Genomic DNA, 17387 nt, shown 5'->3' with positions numbered 1-17387 from the left:
AAGATAGATATCCTGGTAAAAAGGCACTATCAAATTCGCCAATCAAAATTTTATGTTTCGAAAATGTCTTAATTATTCCTTAGTGCTTACCACATCTTTGTGTCGATATACTTATAGTATTTCTGTTTAAAAAAACTTCTTACGCCTATATTTTCGAAGTTAATCTTTGATTCGAAGATATGAGCCACACATTAATTAAAGCATTTATGTACTTTAGTTGCACTTATCTACTTAAAACTTTTAAATTTATAATGAAGTTTTCCTATCAATTGTTTAAAAAAGAAATTAGAATCAATGCTTTACTTGCCTGGATAGCTATGTCAGACGCATAAATACGTTATGTGTGTGTCAGAATTTCCACTGATTCCACATACAAAATAACTTCTTAGCGATCAGATCTATCGAAAATTGCACCGGAAATAATTACTTGCCTAGTTATGTATGTTTTGCCCCCTTACCCTCAGTAGATTATAAATAAGAGACTGAAGCTCACCTCTTGGGAAAGTTTAAATTTCAGATATTCCTAATGGGCCTAAATCAAATTTTTTAAAACAATTAAAATTTAAATAATTATTCAATTTTTATACTCACTTACTCAGGTACGATAGGTCAAGTCTCACAGTTTAGGGCTATATTATATTTTAAAAAAATGAATCAGTAACTATAGATCTGAGAATTGATTTTCTTTCTGCATTAAGAATTCATTTCAAGTAAATTTCATTAATCGTAAATTATTAAGTTTTGGCGAAAGCAGTTAATGACCTTGAAAGTTATACCAAAAATTTCATTTTCTAGCTATTTTAAAGTCAATTTTAAGGCTACGCCAAGCATACACTACTCATTGGTATGCATTCGCAGAAATATATGTTTTGTGACAGATATGATTTGTAGCACAAATAGATTTTGATGGTGGAAGTTTTAAGAGACTAAGAAAACCACTTCATTAATGTCAAACAGATTGTTCCTGTAGTGTACAACAAATCTCTAAAACCTTAACTTTTATCCCTTCAATAGTTAAAATCAACAGAGTGAAATAACTGTAAAAAGTTTAAAAATTATAATACATTTGTTCTCTGGCTGTTGCCTAACGAAATATTGACTTTCAGAAATATTTTTTTTAAAAAAAACCAACCATTGGGTGCAAAATATTTGGAAAAAAAAAAACTGTAAAAACTGTTTTCAAACACATAAAAGGATACTATTTGTGATATTATTTAGCTACAATTATATAGAGTTATTAGGCAAAATTAGCATTTTATTACTAAAAAAAGTTATTACACCTATTTCTACCATTATAACATTTAAATTTTAAACACTGAAAATAGAGGAAAAAATAAAATGAAAATAATGTGAAGGTCGCATTTTTTTTTTTTTTTTAATGCTTTTCAGTGTTAAATCAGTGTTTTTAATATTCAAGATCAAATTTAAATTACTTCATAAATATTTTTTGAAAAATCATGTAAATTGCACAAATTTTGGAAATTTTAATCAAATAACTCAGTACAGAAACGTAAACAAAAATTTTATATGCCATTATTTTGCAATTTAGTAAAAATAATTTAATTTATTTGACTAAAGGTAAGAAAAAATATCAAAATTATTATTATTTAATAGGGTCAGGTGGGTGAAAGTAGGTATAATATCAAGCTTTTTATTAAAGAAGGCTCTGAAATCAAGCGATTCATACAGATTAACTAAAACGCATAATTTATTATCTATTTTGTTTGATTGCTTTCTTACAGTAATGAATTCGAACGAACATGCTTTTATATGCCCACATTACCCTTAGTGGGATATGGAGATAATTTGAAATAAAACAGCTCCTACATAAATCAATTTTGATTACATTTCCATATACAAATGCAATTAATTTTTTTCTTATTAAATTAAGGAGTTAATGTTCAAGACTATCAAAATCAGGTTTCAGTTAGATTGCAGTATATTTTGCAGAACTCAACAAAATTTCATCAAAAAGTAAGAAAAATCAAATAATATTTGGTGTATTTGAAATATACCAGGGTTGGGTTTTTGACGTCAAAAAGTGGTTTTTGACATGACAGGGGTATAATACTGGTTTAAACCGTCAAAAACCCGTCGAAAATGTCAAAAACTGAAGTTTGCCAAGAAAATATATTAACTTCAAAACTACCAACAGTTGCCATGCATTATATTGAAATTTAATTATACTATAGGTAATCAGCAGGTTTTAAAATATTTTTTTATTAAAATTAAGGTGAAATAACAGATTTAAAATCTCAGAAATTTATATTCAAATGCATGTGCAGAAAAATTTTGCACAAAAATTTTTTAAATATTTATATTTAAAAAAAATTTTTTTTTCTTTTTGATACTTAAGAAAATTAAAAGTTTATTACTATGCATTTTTGTATAACTAATATTTATAAGGAACTTACAAGTTATGTTGTATAAATACAAACTTGATATAAGATACAAGTGTATAAAAAAAAAATTTTTAATGTTATACCGAATATCTTTATTATCCAGTATGTTAATTTGAATTTAAAAGTAGTTAAATTTATGAATAATGATAAATATAATTCATATTGTTTATTATATTTATTTATAATTATTACACTTATCATTTTAAAACAATTTTTATCTCTTAATTTTTTTTTCTCCACTTGTCTTAAGAATACAAATAATGCATATCTTGAAAGCAAGAAGTAATTATTCAACAGCTGAATATTTAGATATTCAACAAAACTACATCATATTCAGCAGAATGAAATTCACAAGTATTTGGATAAACTAAATTTTCAGCATAGTAAATGAATAGGCTGAATATACTGTAAATCGACACTAACTACTCTGTGTATTTAACAGAAAGCACTTAAATTTGTATTGTCTTATGTTAAAAAGATTATTAAGAAGATTTAAAAGAATATTAAAAAGATTTTTCTTTAAAAGAAGATGTCTAATATACAAAACTGCTAATGTTTATCTTTAAAAATGTCTAATTTTTAGTATAATCTATACTATACACTAAATTTGGTTATAAATAAATTTCTTAATAATATCACTGCAGATTTTCAATAACACATGAAAATGAATACAGAATATTACAAAAGATGTGAGTTTTAATAGCACATGAAAATGAATACATAATATTACAAAAGATGTGAGTTTTCAAAAGTACAAGATTTTGGTTACTATTCAAAATATAAGTGTTTCTTCAAAATTTTAAATTTATTTTTTCTAGAACATATTTAGAAACACTATCCTTTAAAAAATATATAAATTTTATGTATTAATTAAATTTCACATATGAATATAGGTTTTTGACATTTTCGACATTTTTGACAGTGAGGTTTTTGACGTGACGGTTTAAACCATGGTTTAAACTGTCAAAAACTGTCACATGTCAAAAACCTGCCAACCCTGAAATATACAACTGAGTAAAAATATTTATGGTCATATAAAGTGTTTTTACTAGTTGTAGCAAACATGTATTTTTATTTAATTGAATTATTTCAAGAAAAAGGTTTTGTTTCGCATGAAAAAACTGCTATATGAAGGCCGAAACTTGCAAGAAAACTCATCTATATCTTTAAATATGCTCACTAAGTTGTACCACGATATTTTGGTAATTTTTTTTATTGTATAATATATATGTTATATTGTTCTTTTTCCTCGATCATTCTTCTTTTTAATAAATAAAATTTAATAGAAATTTCGTTTTTAATCTTAAATTTACTATATAGGGTTATAATCAAATAAGTAAATGATTTTTTAGCTATTTTATTATAGAATATAGGGCAGTAGATAATTACTAAAGCTAACACAGAAGCTAAAAAAAATATCCCTGTCATAAAACATTTATTTAAACCTAACCATATATCCCACATCATAAAACAATACATAATAAATAGAATTTTGACAATTTGAAAACATTTAAATTTTATCCAGTTTCTATAAGTGAAATAGTAATGCTTGCCGCAATCCCTGCAAAAGTCTCTAGAAATAATAAATTATTTCAATTTAAAAGTGGAAAATAAATGTTTTTTAATATGTCTACACTTACCCCTGATTCTACATTATAAAAGTAAATAATCTTAACAATTGAAGTTTTGAAAAATAAGTACTAGAGTTTTTTAAAAACATTAAATTTTTAGTTAGATTATTTCAGGAAAAAATGTCAATAAAAATTTATAATAATAAGACAAATTTGATCCAATTAAAGAACATACAAAATGTGTGTAACCCAAAATTTACCTTATTAAATTTACAGAATCAGTAACTTTGCACTGCTTAAAAGGGGAAATCTTTTTTTTTTTCCTTCGTTAGTTTCCTATATATAAACTTAAAATCATTCATGTCAACAAATGCAGACTGACAATATATATATATGTATACAGATTTGAAGCCAATATCTGAACTATCACTTACTTGCATTGGAAAAAAAAAGTTTTCAGTAGTATAAAAAGTACAAGTAGTACAAGCTTACTTTGATTCAGAAGAATTATATCTTAGTTCTCATTGCTTAAAATTTCATTAAAATCATAATTATGGTAAATTTTTTAACAGACTTGACTAAAAAATAACTGATAATTTAAAACTTTTTTAATTTATTCTTATTTGAAGAAAATAGATTCAATGAATTTTTCAAACAAACAAAAAATGTTCATTTGGAAGAAAATAACTGTTTTTAATCAATTCTCTGTAAATTAATCCTTTTCTTTAAAAGAAAAAAAAAAGAATTATTGGTTTGAATATTTTGATTGAAATGCATTGACATTTTTGTTTAAACTGTAAGTTGTTTTAACACACTAATTTGCTGAAACCAGATTATATGAAAGATATTACTTAATAATTAATAAAAATTTATCACCAATTTCTGAATCAATAGAGAGAAAAAATTTCTACCTGAAAAATAAATTGCTTGAATAGTTGTAGAATTTAAAAAATAAAAATATGTTTTATCAAACATTGTTAACATTTACATATAACTTCTGTTGAAATTTATTTTATTAACTATTATAGATTATTTTCTTTATATCTGATTGTTACATGTCATATATTTATAAATACGTAGTTAGAAATGATATTAATGTGAAAATGTCATATCCAATGATAAAAGTTACAAAAATGCCCATTAGCTAAGAAAGCAATAAAATAATTTTAATTTTTACATTTTCAAGAATTAAATTTTTTTTGCATAGACTTACACATCTATTTTATTTGATTATTTTATTACATTTTATTTATATATATTTGATTATTTAATGTATATTTTACCGAGTAATACAATTAAATCTATGTAATCAATTGTTAAAAAGACATTAATCCGAAAATTATATTCAGTGACTTAGGTAACAAAAAAGGTACGAAAGCTATAAAATCTCTAGTTGTTTATTTTTACATTAGACTAAGAACTTAATTATTTGCATTAATTCATGCCTATTATAATAAATTACATTGAAAATACATTATATACTTAATACTAAACTTGATTATGGTAATATTGCCTTTATATATATTGAATATAAATTTGAAATATATAAAAAAAAATAAGCACAACTATCAAATTTGTTAACTTACACATAAACATTTTTTACATTGTACAAATGGGGTTGATATATGGTTGATCTTAAATTTTTGGAAAATAAATAAATAACTTCGAATAAGAGAATAATCCGGAAAAAAAATCTCAATATCTTGTTATTTATTTCCCCTTTAATAAAAATGCTATAGATTGATTACGCATTTTGAATTATTTTGGAATCATAAAGCATTATTTTCAAATTATTTATGAGCTAAACAATTCTCCATTTATCATAAAAATGTTAAAGAAAGAAAACACTGCAATTACTTAAATATCATTGGATGTAACATTATAAAGCACGCAACTAGCATTTCCGAGACAGCAAGTTCCAGCTGTTAATTTTCATAAGCATACATACGGTTAACAAAATTCTTTTAGAGAGACAAATAAGAAATATGACAATAAGTACAACACGAAAAATCGCCATTACAAACAAGGTAAAACAAACGTTTTCGTACTAAAATATCACGCAGTTATTGGGTACCAAAAGTTCAAAATAGGGAAAACGTATAAGGGAATAATATTATAAAAAGCCAATGTAGTCATCCCAAAATTGAAGCAGCTGCATTATCGAGAAAGAAAAAAAAGGCATAGCGACGCCATTTTTCGAGCTCGCAATCACGAGGGGAACAATGAAACCTTCCTTATCGAACGGGGAAAAAAAAGAAGTAGAGAAAAAATAACGCACGCAGCAGCCGACGTGAACTTGCTAAAGCACTTGAGGAACAGTGGAAAGGAAGAAGCAATGGCGTCCTATTTCAAAGGAAGCGAATACAACTGCATTTTATGCATCTTTTTTATTTTTTTTTCTAACAAACAAATCATACAAATATGGCAGTGATATTCTTGGATTTTAAATAGTTTTACGGACAATTTCTAAACAAATAACTAAGTATTCGTATCAGTAAATATTTTAAGCTTCACACATCTTTTCCATATTCTTTATATAATAAATTTTGTATCAGTATATATTTTAAGCTTCACACATCTATCCCATACTCTTTAAATAAAAAACTTTAAGTTCATAGGAATTGAATAAATTAACAGAATGTATTTCGAGGTATTGATATTTTAAGACCAAACCAAAGCTATTTAAAAAGCAAATTAAATCTAATTATAGAAGAAGATTTTATAATCACAAGCTATAGTAAAATTTTGTCTTAAATATCAGATTTGAGTGTAGTTAATACGTAAAATAAAGAATATTTTAACTCTAATGTCATATACTTAAAGAAATATTACTATTTGAGTTCAATATATATATTTGTATGTAAATACCCTGTTACCATTTAAAAACCTGTTTTTTAATTCCAGATATGGAATATAAAAATTATTGCCCTCTTAGCTTACCATTAAATTTTGGTATTTCATATTAATCGTTACTCGTATTACATATTACGAATTCAAAAATATATAAGATATCTAAAACAAATACTTACAAGTTATGCTAAATCATTAAATTTCAATAGAACATTAACGATAACAACTTCGAAGTATAACACAAATGGAATTATAAAAAGTCAAGCATTATATAAAAAATTTTAATAATCGTCTGATAATCGGAGCTTCAAGCTTTGATTGTTTTAAATAACGTTATGAGGTTTTTTTTTCAGCTGTAAAACAAAACATGCAGGAAATAATGAATAAGAACAAATATTAAAAATTACGCAACGATCTCAAGCACTTAAAAGAACTGTGTCATAATTTAAGTTTAAAAATTTCAAAAATACCATCCGTTAATCGATATACGGGATTGAAATAAGCATTGCCCATGCATAAACAACGATCTACGGATTCAAATATGAGATTATTTTATACTAATTTAAATTCATCGGTAATAATTAATCACATAAAATTTAATAATACTAAAATCTGTGAAGCATTCAGTGAAATTAACTATAGGAATGCATTTTAATCGACCGAGGTCACAATAGCTTATCTTAGGAATTAAACATGCAAATTCAGATAACAGCGTTAGTCACAAGCAAACAACATACGTTCGTAATCTATACGTTTAATAAGAAAAATTTAATCAATTTTAATCCATCAAAGTTAAGCTAATACGATCCAACTAAAATTGGGATCAGATTAACGGAAACATGAAAATAACTAGCTAACACAGCCAGGCAGGGAAATGATAAACAGAAAAATTTTAAATAAACGAACATTTCTTAATTACACAAATCTGTGCTGAAAAAGGCATACGTCATGCAATAACACTGAAAAATAAACAGTAAATAGAATTCAAATTATTTATTTTAAAAGAAATTAAGTAAGAACTTCAGTTTTGATTGGACCAGCAGAGATCTGAAGTTTGCAAGCACCGCGTGATAGACAAATAAAAAAGCATAAAAATTTTAAATAAATAAAACTTTCTTAAAAATTACACAAATCTGTCTTCGAAACGGCAATTCCCTGGTCAGGAAAACTCACCGTATTATACCTACTTACTAACGACTATCCAGCATGTGTAAGGTCAACAAACACAAATGGTAATCCATTCACCAGCATAATAATAAATCAACATAAGATGAGGTATGATTTATAAACAAAGGAAGAATAAACCATGTGGGATGAAATAAACATTGAGCACACAAACACAAATGATATTTATATCCATAGGGGCAGGCTTGCGCATTGGAACCGCCAAAATTTGAAGTGCACACATACCGTTTAAAATGTTCCAAAATACGATCTTCGCGGATGGTATGTGGTAAATTTCCGACCCAGAGATATCGAGTCTCTCTAACCATCTTGCACCACCTTCACCATCAGGGAAACATTTCTTGGCTTCCACCATGCAATCGCAACAAACATTATCCCTCACACAAAAATTTTATTCGTTATCCACACGTTTCTACGTTAAACTCAATGCTTGGTATGACGTCATTTGAAAGATTTCGGTGTGAACCAGCATGCGGAAGGGTTGCCAGAAACGATCAAAAAGAGTCACGCCGTGGGAAATAAATAATGGCGCCAAGCAGAAGCCAATAATGACATATTTCTACCAAGGGATGCCAAACACATCGCAAAATGCCAACATTATTTGTTCTTTCTCGCGTTTTCTCTGCATAGCGCTGTTTTCGAATCTCTGCAGATGCATTGAATTTTGCGACGCAATCATAGTTTCCCTTCGAAAAAATAATTGAATTACCGTTTTTCTATTAAAGCTTAACTCCTTATTATCTTATTCAATTATTATAACGCATTAAAGAATAAGAAATAAACAAATATCATATTTAGAATAATATCTTTTCAAGTACATTTTCTGCTTCCATGTTTTTTGGGATTACTTTTCTTACGAAATGAAATTTTTTTTTAATTTTATAGCATTTTGACTTAGAAAATTCTGAAAAAACTGCAACTCTGCACATTTTATATTTTCGCATTCAAATTTGAAAGCATTTATTGTGTTTTAAAGTTGCCAATATCAACTCAGAATATAAGGGAAACCTACAAAATAGGAAAAAAGCATATAAATATCCTGGTAGAAGATTATTTTTTTCTTTGGGACCAACTTACCAACGTTCACTTTAAATTAAAACATCTATGTCGCTCTACAAAATTTAATTACTTTTGAAAACAATTATACGAAATGTTTGTTAATTAAAAACTTCTCACGATATTTGACTTTTAACTCGTGGTACACTAAAATTGAAGAAGACTTGTGTTTTAATTTGTCAAAAAATAATAACAGTGACAACATCTGGCTAGATCAAAGTTTACCTAAATTTGATATAAATCTATGCAGAGAGGTAGAGACCAATGTATCTTCTTGTTGTAAATTTTATGACTGTTACAAGATGTGTCACTGTTTAATTGTAATAAACAAAATAAAAAAAAAATTAAATGAGAATTTTTTTTTTTAGCATACTCTGCCTACCAGCCCTCATGATTGCTTCGAATAATTTGTTATTTTTCCCCAAAAAGGCGTTTGTTTTTCTCACAAAAAAAAAAAAATTGTTAAATATGAAGCGAAGAAATTTCGTTAATAAAATATATTTTCAAGAAAAGAATGCTATGCTAATTTATAAACTTTTTATTCCAACTTTTATTTAATAATCATAATTCATTTGTCTGATCTTTCATTTTGAATCCATTCGTAAAGACAAGTATTAAAACGAACTCGTCTTTGGTGACTTCCCAGTGATATGACAGCATGTTGGAAGTCTAACAGCATCTCGTTAAAGGAATGGAAAACCATGAAAAGTTCGCATATTTTTTTCGACGCCAACAAACAGAACTCTAACCTTTTATTTAATTAACATTGAGAATAGTTTTTTTTCTTCTCAGCAGTATGGTTTTATGCAAACTAAATTGATTTATGGTAGCACAATTTTGTGTTGTAACTATTTAAAATAAGCTCCAATGTGTATGTCAATGCAATTATTTGCTATTTTCACTTATAGTTCTTAATCCCATTCGCAAATAAAAAGAAGAAGAAAAAAGCTTATCTTAGTTATTTTTTCAACATTTTTGAGTCAGTTGATGTATTATTCTATATCTGCTGTTATTTTTATTTATTTATTTATTTTGTGTGAAATGAGTTGAAAAATAACTGAGGTAAATTTTGTAATGACCATATTTTTTTTCAACTTCTAATCAGAAGAGAAAGCTTTTATAAAATAAAAATCTCAAGCGATAGATAAATTTTTCTTCTTCTCTTTTTGCTACAAAGGATATATGGTCATTGTTTAAAACGAAAAGTGAGACACAATTTTGGAAAAAGGCAATTAAAAAAATAACAACTTGCAAACTATTTTTAAAAAAAGACAACCGTGTTTAAGTTTACAAATAAAAATAAATAGTTCTTTTGGTGTACTTTGTACTTTTTATCTTCATATTTTAAAGTCTCTATGTCTAAGAGTTTTTGCGCCTCGAAGCAAAATGCAACGCAAAATTGAACAACCAATTGCGCAGCTCTTCCAATTTTTAAATGTATAGAGAAAAAAAGTATCATTAATGCTGAGGCTAGATTAGATGTTACTCAAAATTAGCAGTTCAAATTTATCCCCAGGTTCGAATTCCAGCGGTGGTTGGTTAATACGAATTTATCTCCCGGCTCGCACCAACCACAGTGCACAACCACACGTATAATATCCACAGTGGCAGATGGATCATGGATAAGAATCCCTTTGACTTCGATCTAACCGCGGAAGGATTTCGCGGTTTCTCTTTCCACGTAACGCGTATGTGGGTTAGTTCCATCAAAAGTCCTCCTCGATGGCTAGTTTGATCCCGGGGTTCCCTTGTCTTCTGGGTTGGTCTCAAAGTTACAAGGCTACGAAGTTGAACATTGACAGTCGTAAACTCAGAATTGTGTCGGCTGCTCAACGCCAGTTATAATATAAAATTTTTAAAAAAATGTCGAGAGGTAGGTAAAACACTCTCGCAACAGCCAGTTGTCGGCCAGAAGGAGGATCCACAAATTGTGCTAACAGTGTTTTAATTAATTTCCCGATTTTTCCTTTACTTACAAACACACACTCCTTTTTTTTTCTTTTTTTTCAACTTTTAGAATAACAGATATTAAAAAATTTAAAGAAATTCGCTCAAAAGCGATCTCATTTTACGACATAAAATATGTATCGGGTATCGGACATACATTTAAAAAATACTTGCTTCCAAGTATTGCTACCAAGTTGTTACCCGAGTTATAAAATAGACTCATGAGCTCTGAATTTATTTTAAAATAAAAAAATATTGAATTTTAAAAAAAAATCCTGATTTATTTTGAAAGAGAAAAGCAAATCTTAGAATTTGAATGATGTGATTAAATAATAGTCTTTAATGCAAGGTCAGAATTGTAAATGCCTGTAAGCGGAATTATGTGCGTTGTTTATCATTTTCGATTTCAGACTAGTTGAAATGTTAATTAATTCCAAAAAAGGACTGATGATTTAAAATATAGTCAATAACAGAAAAACGGTAGTAAGTAGAAATGCAAAGTTTGCTGAGTTCTGTTAAGAAAACTAGTTTTTACTCTTACACATGGTCAAAATTAGTTAACTAAGTTCTTCATAGATGGTGTTGTTGACTTCATAATTACATAAAAATTTCGCCACTGCAAATTATTGCATTACATCAACTACAAAAAATGAGAATAAAATAATAAATAAATAAATAAATAAATATAAAAGTCTTACTTTTAAGTGATTTTTTTTTTTAAATATAAATTAATGCAAACATATATCGAATTTTCTGATTTAGTACTTTTTAACAAATACGTGAAGTTTCGTAATGACCATGTTTGATGTGTAATTTTAGAATCTTCGTCAAAAAATAATTTTAAAAAATTGAATGAAAAAAATTCAACGTAAGGATACCCAATTTAATGTTAAACGCTCACAATTTCACAATTTTGCAACAGGTTATTTTCCTTCCCAGCTTCCTTAGCAGTGATCTCTATATAGTATTTGTTAGATCTCGATATAGTTGTTATTTAGTTACATAGTCTCGATATAGTTAGATCTCGATATAGTATTTTTTTTTTCGCTTACATTATTTTTTGACTAATAATATGTATGTATCATTTTTAACAATGATTCTGAACATATGGGAGAGTGGTGTAAAAACGGATGCCTCGTTTACGTGGAAATTTGTTCTGTTTTTCTGCCGTTAAACTCTGAATTGCACTTCACTAGTCAAGAAGAAGGACCTACTCTATTAGTGTGTTGTTGTTGATTAATTCACGGCGTGTGTTTAACTCATAAGTTTGTATTACTATGTCAACTCTCTAAGGCTCTTTTATTTTTAAACTATCCTTATTTATTGTTCATTACTGTTATAAAAATTATTTTTAGTCCTGCTTATTAAACGTTTATATTTTGTCTATGCTAAGAACTCCTCCCGCTACAAAGTCTGAGGCCGTCAGGTGCTATGGAAACAAGAATGCCTCAGTTTAGGAAGGGTACCTTTACTCTAGAACGAACACAATCGACCGAAGTAAGAGATTACCTTTCTCTAGCCGACCCGAGCTGAAACCACTACAAAACAGTGACCCCGCACCCCTACTTGAAATAGTCATACCTCGTTACCATGGTTACCGCCACAAGTCCAGACGAATGTCTGGGGGAGTTCTTATTTTAGACAAACTATACTAAAGCTGCTTCACACCTCACAAACAACAAGGATTCAGTTCAATAGTATGCACTGTTCTGTGTTCTGTATGTTTCGATAACCTCTTCATTCGGGGCAAGACCGGGTAGCATGAAAATAACCCTTACAACTACTCGAACAGAAGAGTGATTTTGAGCTAACGAATGGCGATTGAAACTTTAACAATTATATTTTCCATATTAATTAAAAGTAAACTGTAAGTTCCTTTACGGGTAATAAAAAGGGTCATCAATGTTTTTTTTTTTAAATAATAATAATTATAACATACTTTTTAAAATCTAGTTCGCTTTAAATTTTGCTCTTATGGTTTTGTTTTTTGGTTTAAATGCTATTCTTAGTTTCTGTATGAGATTATTTTTAACGCAAATAGTAAGGACTTTTCAGGTAAATAAAAGTTTCCTATTATGGTAAAACATAAAATTAGTTCAAGAATAATTATTAAATATAAATTTTGAGCATGCATTTTAGAAACATTTTTGCGACAGCATTTCCGTAATAATTATATAAAGTTGATATTAGACATGTAATTATTATTATTTATTTAAATTTAACTAAATTATGCGATTTAACAATTTTGAGGCTCCTAATGCTCTTAAAAATTAGAAATCTCTAATTTCAATTTACCTTTCCTATAATGTAATTGCTGAACCGAACAAATAAAAGCTGCACAGATTTAGTTTAGATTTATTGTAAGACATTTTACAATGTATATAAATATTATTGTTATAGTATAATTGATAGCTCAAAAAAGATTTTATCATATATTAGAAGAAAATCTTCTATATTATTAAAAAGTGCAATTATAATTAATGTCATCAGTGGAAAAAAAATAAGACGCATTCATTATTTTATAATTTCTAAAATTACTTTTAAGTTGCATATTTATAGCGAAGTTGCATACGAGTTTACAAGTTACAAAGCGTACAAATATAATAAGTTCCAAAAAATAAAAGTATGTAATGAATTACGAGAATTATTTTTTCTGTATATATATACATTTTTTTTTTTACTTTAACTAAACAGATTTCTTCAGTCTAAAAATCAAAATCAGATGTTTGAATTAAATGAAAGATCCGCTTAAAAAACTAAAGGATAGAAAAATGGAGCTTAATTTAAATTCTGTAAACACACAAAAATTGTAAATTAAGAATGGCAACAGCATTGATTTGTGTTTGGTTTGTTTTGTAGTATAAAAATTGGTAGACGCAGAGCTATAAGCGATAAGCAGAGAGCTCGCTGCACTTAACTATAGGGGAGAGTGGGGTCAATTGTAACAGGGTACGATTGTAACAGAGCAAAAATTTCGAGTGTCGGGTTCTAGATTTGGTTCCTAGGTGGCGCACAAGGTGTATTAAATAAATCTACATGTACACCCCTGATGGCAACCTTTTTTATGTACTTTTGAAAGAGTTACATCACAAAAGATATTTTCACGCCACGCAAGTACTTTTTTTGGTATTAGAATATTATATTGTAACAAAGTAATTTTGTTTAAACAAATAAAAATTAGTAACCGAATATGTAAGTGGACACCTTAATTAACATTTCAATTAAAAAAACATTAGTTTTGCTAATTAACTAGCATTGTTTTTAACAAATGAAGCTGAAATGGCGTCTTGGGGACAATTGTAACAATAAGTAAAGGGACGATTGTAACAGCTGAAAATAAATTATCTTATGTTTACAAACCATTACTTAACTCTTTAAGAACCATCAATAGTTTCCTATATCATTTATATTATGTTGCATGTGCATTATTTTATTTGTCACCTTTCACAGCATAAATTAAAATTTTTAACCCCTTAAAGTTAAAAGTTTAACCCTTTAGGTCTCTGCTCATTATTATTTTTACTCCTGAAATATCACTACTATGTTTGATCAATAAAAAAATATCTCACAACTATGATAATATGTATAATTAACTATATTTTAGTTGAATTTATGAACTGTTACAATTGACCCCGTAAGTGGGGACAATTGTAACAAGTGCACGACTGTCCAAAATTGTTAATAACTAATATAATAATATTTAAAATCAGGTATTTATTTTTGTTCTAGTAGAGGATAGTCTACTTTACTCGTCTGTCAATTAATACTAATAATATATTGGATTTTTTGTTAGTTAAAAATAGTTAAGTAAAAAATGTTACAACTGACCCCACTCTCCCCTACTCAATACTCAAATTGGTAGAACGTCGATACGAAATGTACTTGATTGTAACAAGTTACGACTTCCCTTAGCACTATCAATAAATAATTGTTTTTGTTCCTGTGAAGGATTTATTAATGTTAAATTAATTACATGGATATTAGTCAACAAAATCAAAAGCTGGATTTATTTTAAGCATTTTACTAAACCTTTTTTTTAAGAAAGTTACATAGTAAGTACAAAATGGCTATTTTCGTTAATGCAAGAAAATGCGATTTATAAATATTAGCTGATGAATTAAGCGAGGATATTAATGATAGACATAAAATTAGCGATTTAACGAGGATAATTTCGGCGAGCAAAGATTGTGTTAAATAATGGTTGAAAACTGTAATAAATGAAAGAAGGAAAAAAGAAGGATTTGATGAGGTAGACGCCAAGAAGAAATTGAAGAACGCTAATAACAAGACAAGGTAAGAAAAATAGAAATGGAATTTGAGTTAAAAAAATTACACATTGAATCAGAGAATAGGTCAATTAATTCCGTCGCCAATCAAAATATTAATAATACACCAATAAAATTCATCATTTTTCAGAACTTCATCATTTCATTCAAAAATTTAACCCTGATGAAAATTATATCAGTTTATATTTATTTTTGTTTGAACGTTTGGCTAGGCAAGCGGATATAATCGAAAATTCCTCGGTTACTCACTTGCTTGGCTTACTTCCTTTCGACGTAGCTCAGTTAATCACCAGAAAAACAGAAAGAATTGCAAACGAATATAAAGATGTAAAACAGATTTTATTAAAGCGGTATAAATTAACATCCGAAAAATTTTGCCAAAAGTTTTCCATGCATAATAAAAATGTCGGAACGGAAGTACATGGAAAAATTTTGCCTACGAGTTAGTACGTTTTTTTTTTTTTTTTAAACGAATGGATAAATGGAGTTAAAGTAGATAGTTTAGAAAAGTTAAGAAATCTTATAGCACATCAGATAAAACGCAAATTGTCGTAAGAAGTAAAAGACCATTTCATTGATGATTGGTCTAAGTTCATTAATCTAGATGATTTATTAGAAGAACTGGATGATTATGATACTTTGAGATCAACTTTTAAGAATAAACAACCGCTTGAGGAAGGGCTTTTCGACAAACGGAACTCCATTAAAGATTATACAATTGCTGCGAAAAACGAAAAGAAAAAATTTTTAAAACTGCACATAATAAAAGAGGTGAACCAAAATGCTTCAACTGTAGCAATTTTGGATATATTTTTAAGGATTGCCCGTCTCCAAAACCAGTTATAACATGTCGAGAATGTAATGAAACAGGTCGCATAGCCAAAAATTTTGTACCTAAATCTGGTGATAGTTGCTCCAATGACAAAAGTTTATCCGTTACGCAAGGCGAAAATACCGAAGAGAGTTTTCTGTATTTGAAAAGGGCAAAACTTAATAATTGTAACGAAGTACAAGCTTTAATAAATACCGGCAGTTCTTGTTGTCTTCTAAAGATGTCAGTTGCTCAGAAACTTGATCTGAAGTTTGAACCTGCTGTTAATAAATGATATGGTTTTGGAAATCAAGAGGTACCTGAATGATTACTATTGAAAAAATCGAAGCTGATATTGAAGTCGATAGAGTAAAAGCCACAAGAATAAGTATTTATATTGTTCCTGGTAATGCGCAGTCAGTTGCTCTTATTATCATTGTTTGATCTATCATACATAGCTTATGCCAGAATGAAGGAAAGATTTCATATTGGATATCTGGAGGAAGAACCATTTAATAGTTTCTTCATTGAAGAAAAAGTAGATCGAATCCGCCATAAAGTAAGTTAAAGAGGCAACTGAATTAAAGAAAAAGAGAGTAAATCTTATCAGATCTCAATCAGAGGATATCGAAAATGGGAGAATTATATAATTATGATAAAGAATCTTCCTGAAGATATTGGTTGCTTTCTGGAAGTTAAAAACGGGATGGAAAAAAAAAACTTGCATTCTTATGGCAATCATTGGACATAAAAATGTCGGGTTCTTAAGAAGAGGTCAATGTGTTGAAAGAGCGGAAGTTGTTGAATTGCACTCAATCATTGAAGTCAAAGAAAATACATCGAATTCATTTGGTTGTAATAATTCTAAAGAAAAAGCTCCCACTAAATTGAGCGAAATCAAGATTATATAAATATTGGGAAATGAACAGACGTAAGAGTTGCTTCAACTATTGAATGATTATAGAGATTGTTTTGCTATGGACATTTCAGAGCTAGGCTGTACTTAGGATGTATGAAACCATATAAAACGAATGCTCCTGAAAGAGCTGCTATTAAAGAAATTGTGGATGAATGGAAAGAAAATAGAATAAGAGTAGGAAACAAGACCACCTTTTGCAAGTCCTGCCATACTAGTGAAGAAAAAGTCTGGCGAGAACCGACTAGTAGTTGAATACAGACGTATTAATTGTCAAACTATAAAAAATAAGTTTCCATTGCCTAAAATTGATGATTTATTGGAGCAATTACATGACTGCAGTTATTTTACAACTTTAGACTT

The 17387-nt window shown here is 28.1% G+C and overlaps 1 protein-coding gene across 4 annotated transcripts in view; it reads right to left on the bottom strand.

Moving 5' to 3' along the window:
* The window catches only part of LOC107455104 (uncharacterized), a 154957-nt gene extending 146458 nt beyond the window's left edge, over positions 1-8499 (bottom strand). For 2 of the 4 annotated variants that reach the window (XM_016072546.4, XM_071183450.2), the window contains exon 1: positions 8234-8499. In XM_016072546.4, coding sequence (XP_015928032.3) covers positions 8234-8316 — 83 coding nt within the window. In that variant the 5' untranslated portion in view covers positions 8317-8499. Of the gene's footprint in view, positions 1-5830; positions 5999-6021; positions 6186-8233 lie in introns of those variants that run through there. The other 2 variants (XM_043040197.3, XM_043040195.3) reach the window with 2 other exon arrangements.
* Between the last annotated feature and the right edge of the window lie 8888 nt (positions 8500-17387).

The sequence above is a fragment of the Parasteatoda tepidariorum genome, chromosome 3 (assembly GCF_982258835.1).
Source record: "Parasteatoda tepidariorum strain Cologne lab strain chromosome 3, Ptep-v5.0, whole genome shotgun sequence".
NCBI lineage: Eukaryota > Metazoa > Arthropoda > Arachnida > Araneae > Theridiidae > Parasteatoda > Parasteatoda tepidariorum.
The sequence above is the reverse complement of the archived record's forward strand: the minus strand, read 5'-3'. Positions and strand labels throughout refer to the sequence as shown.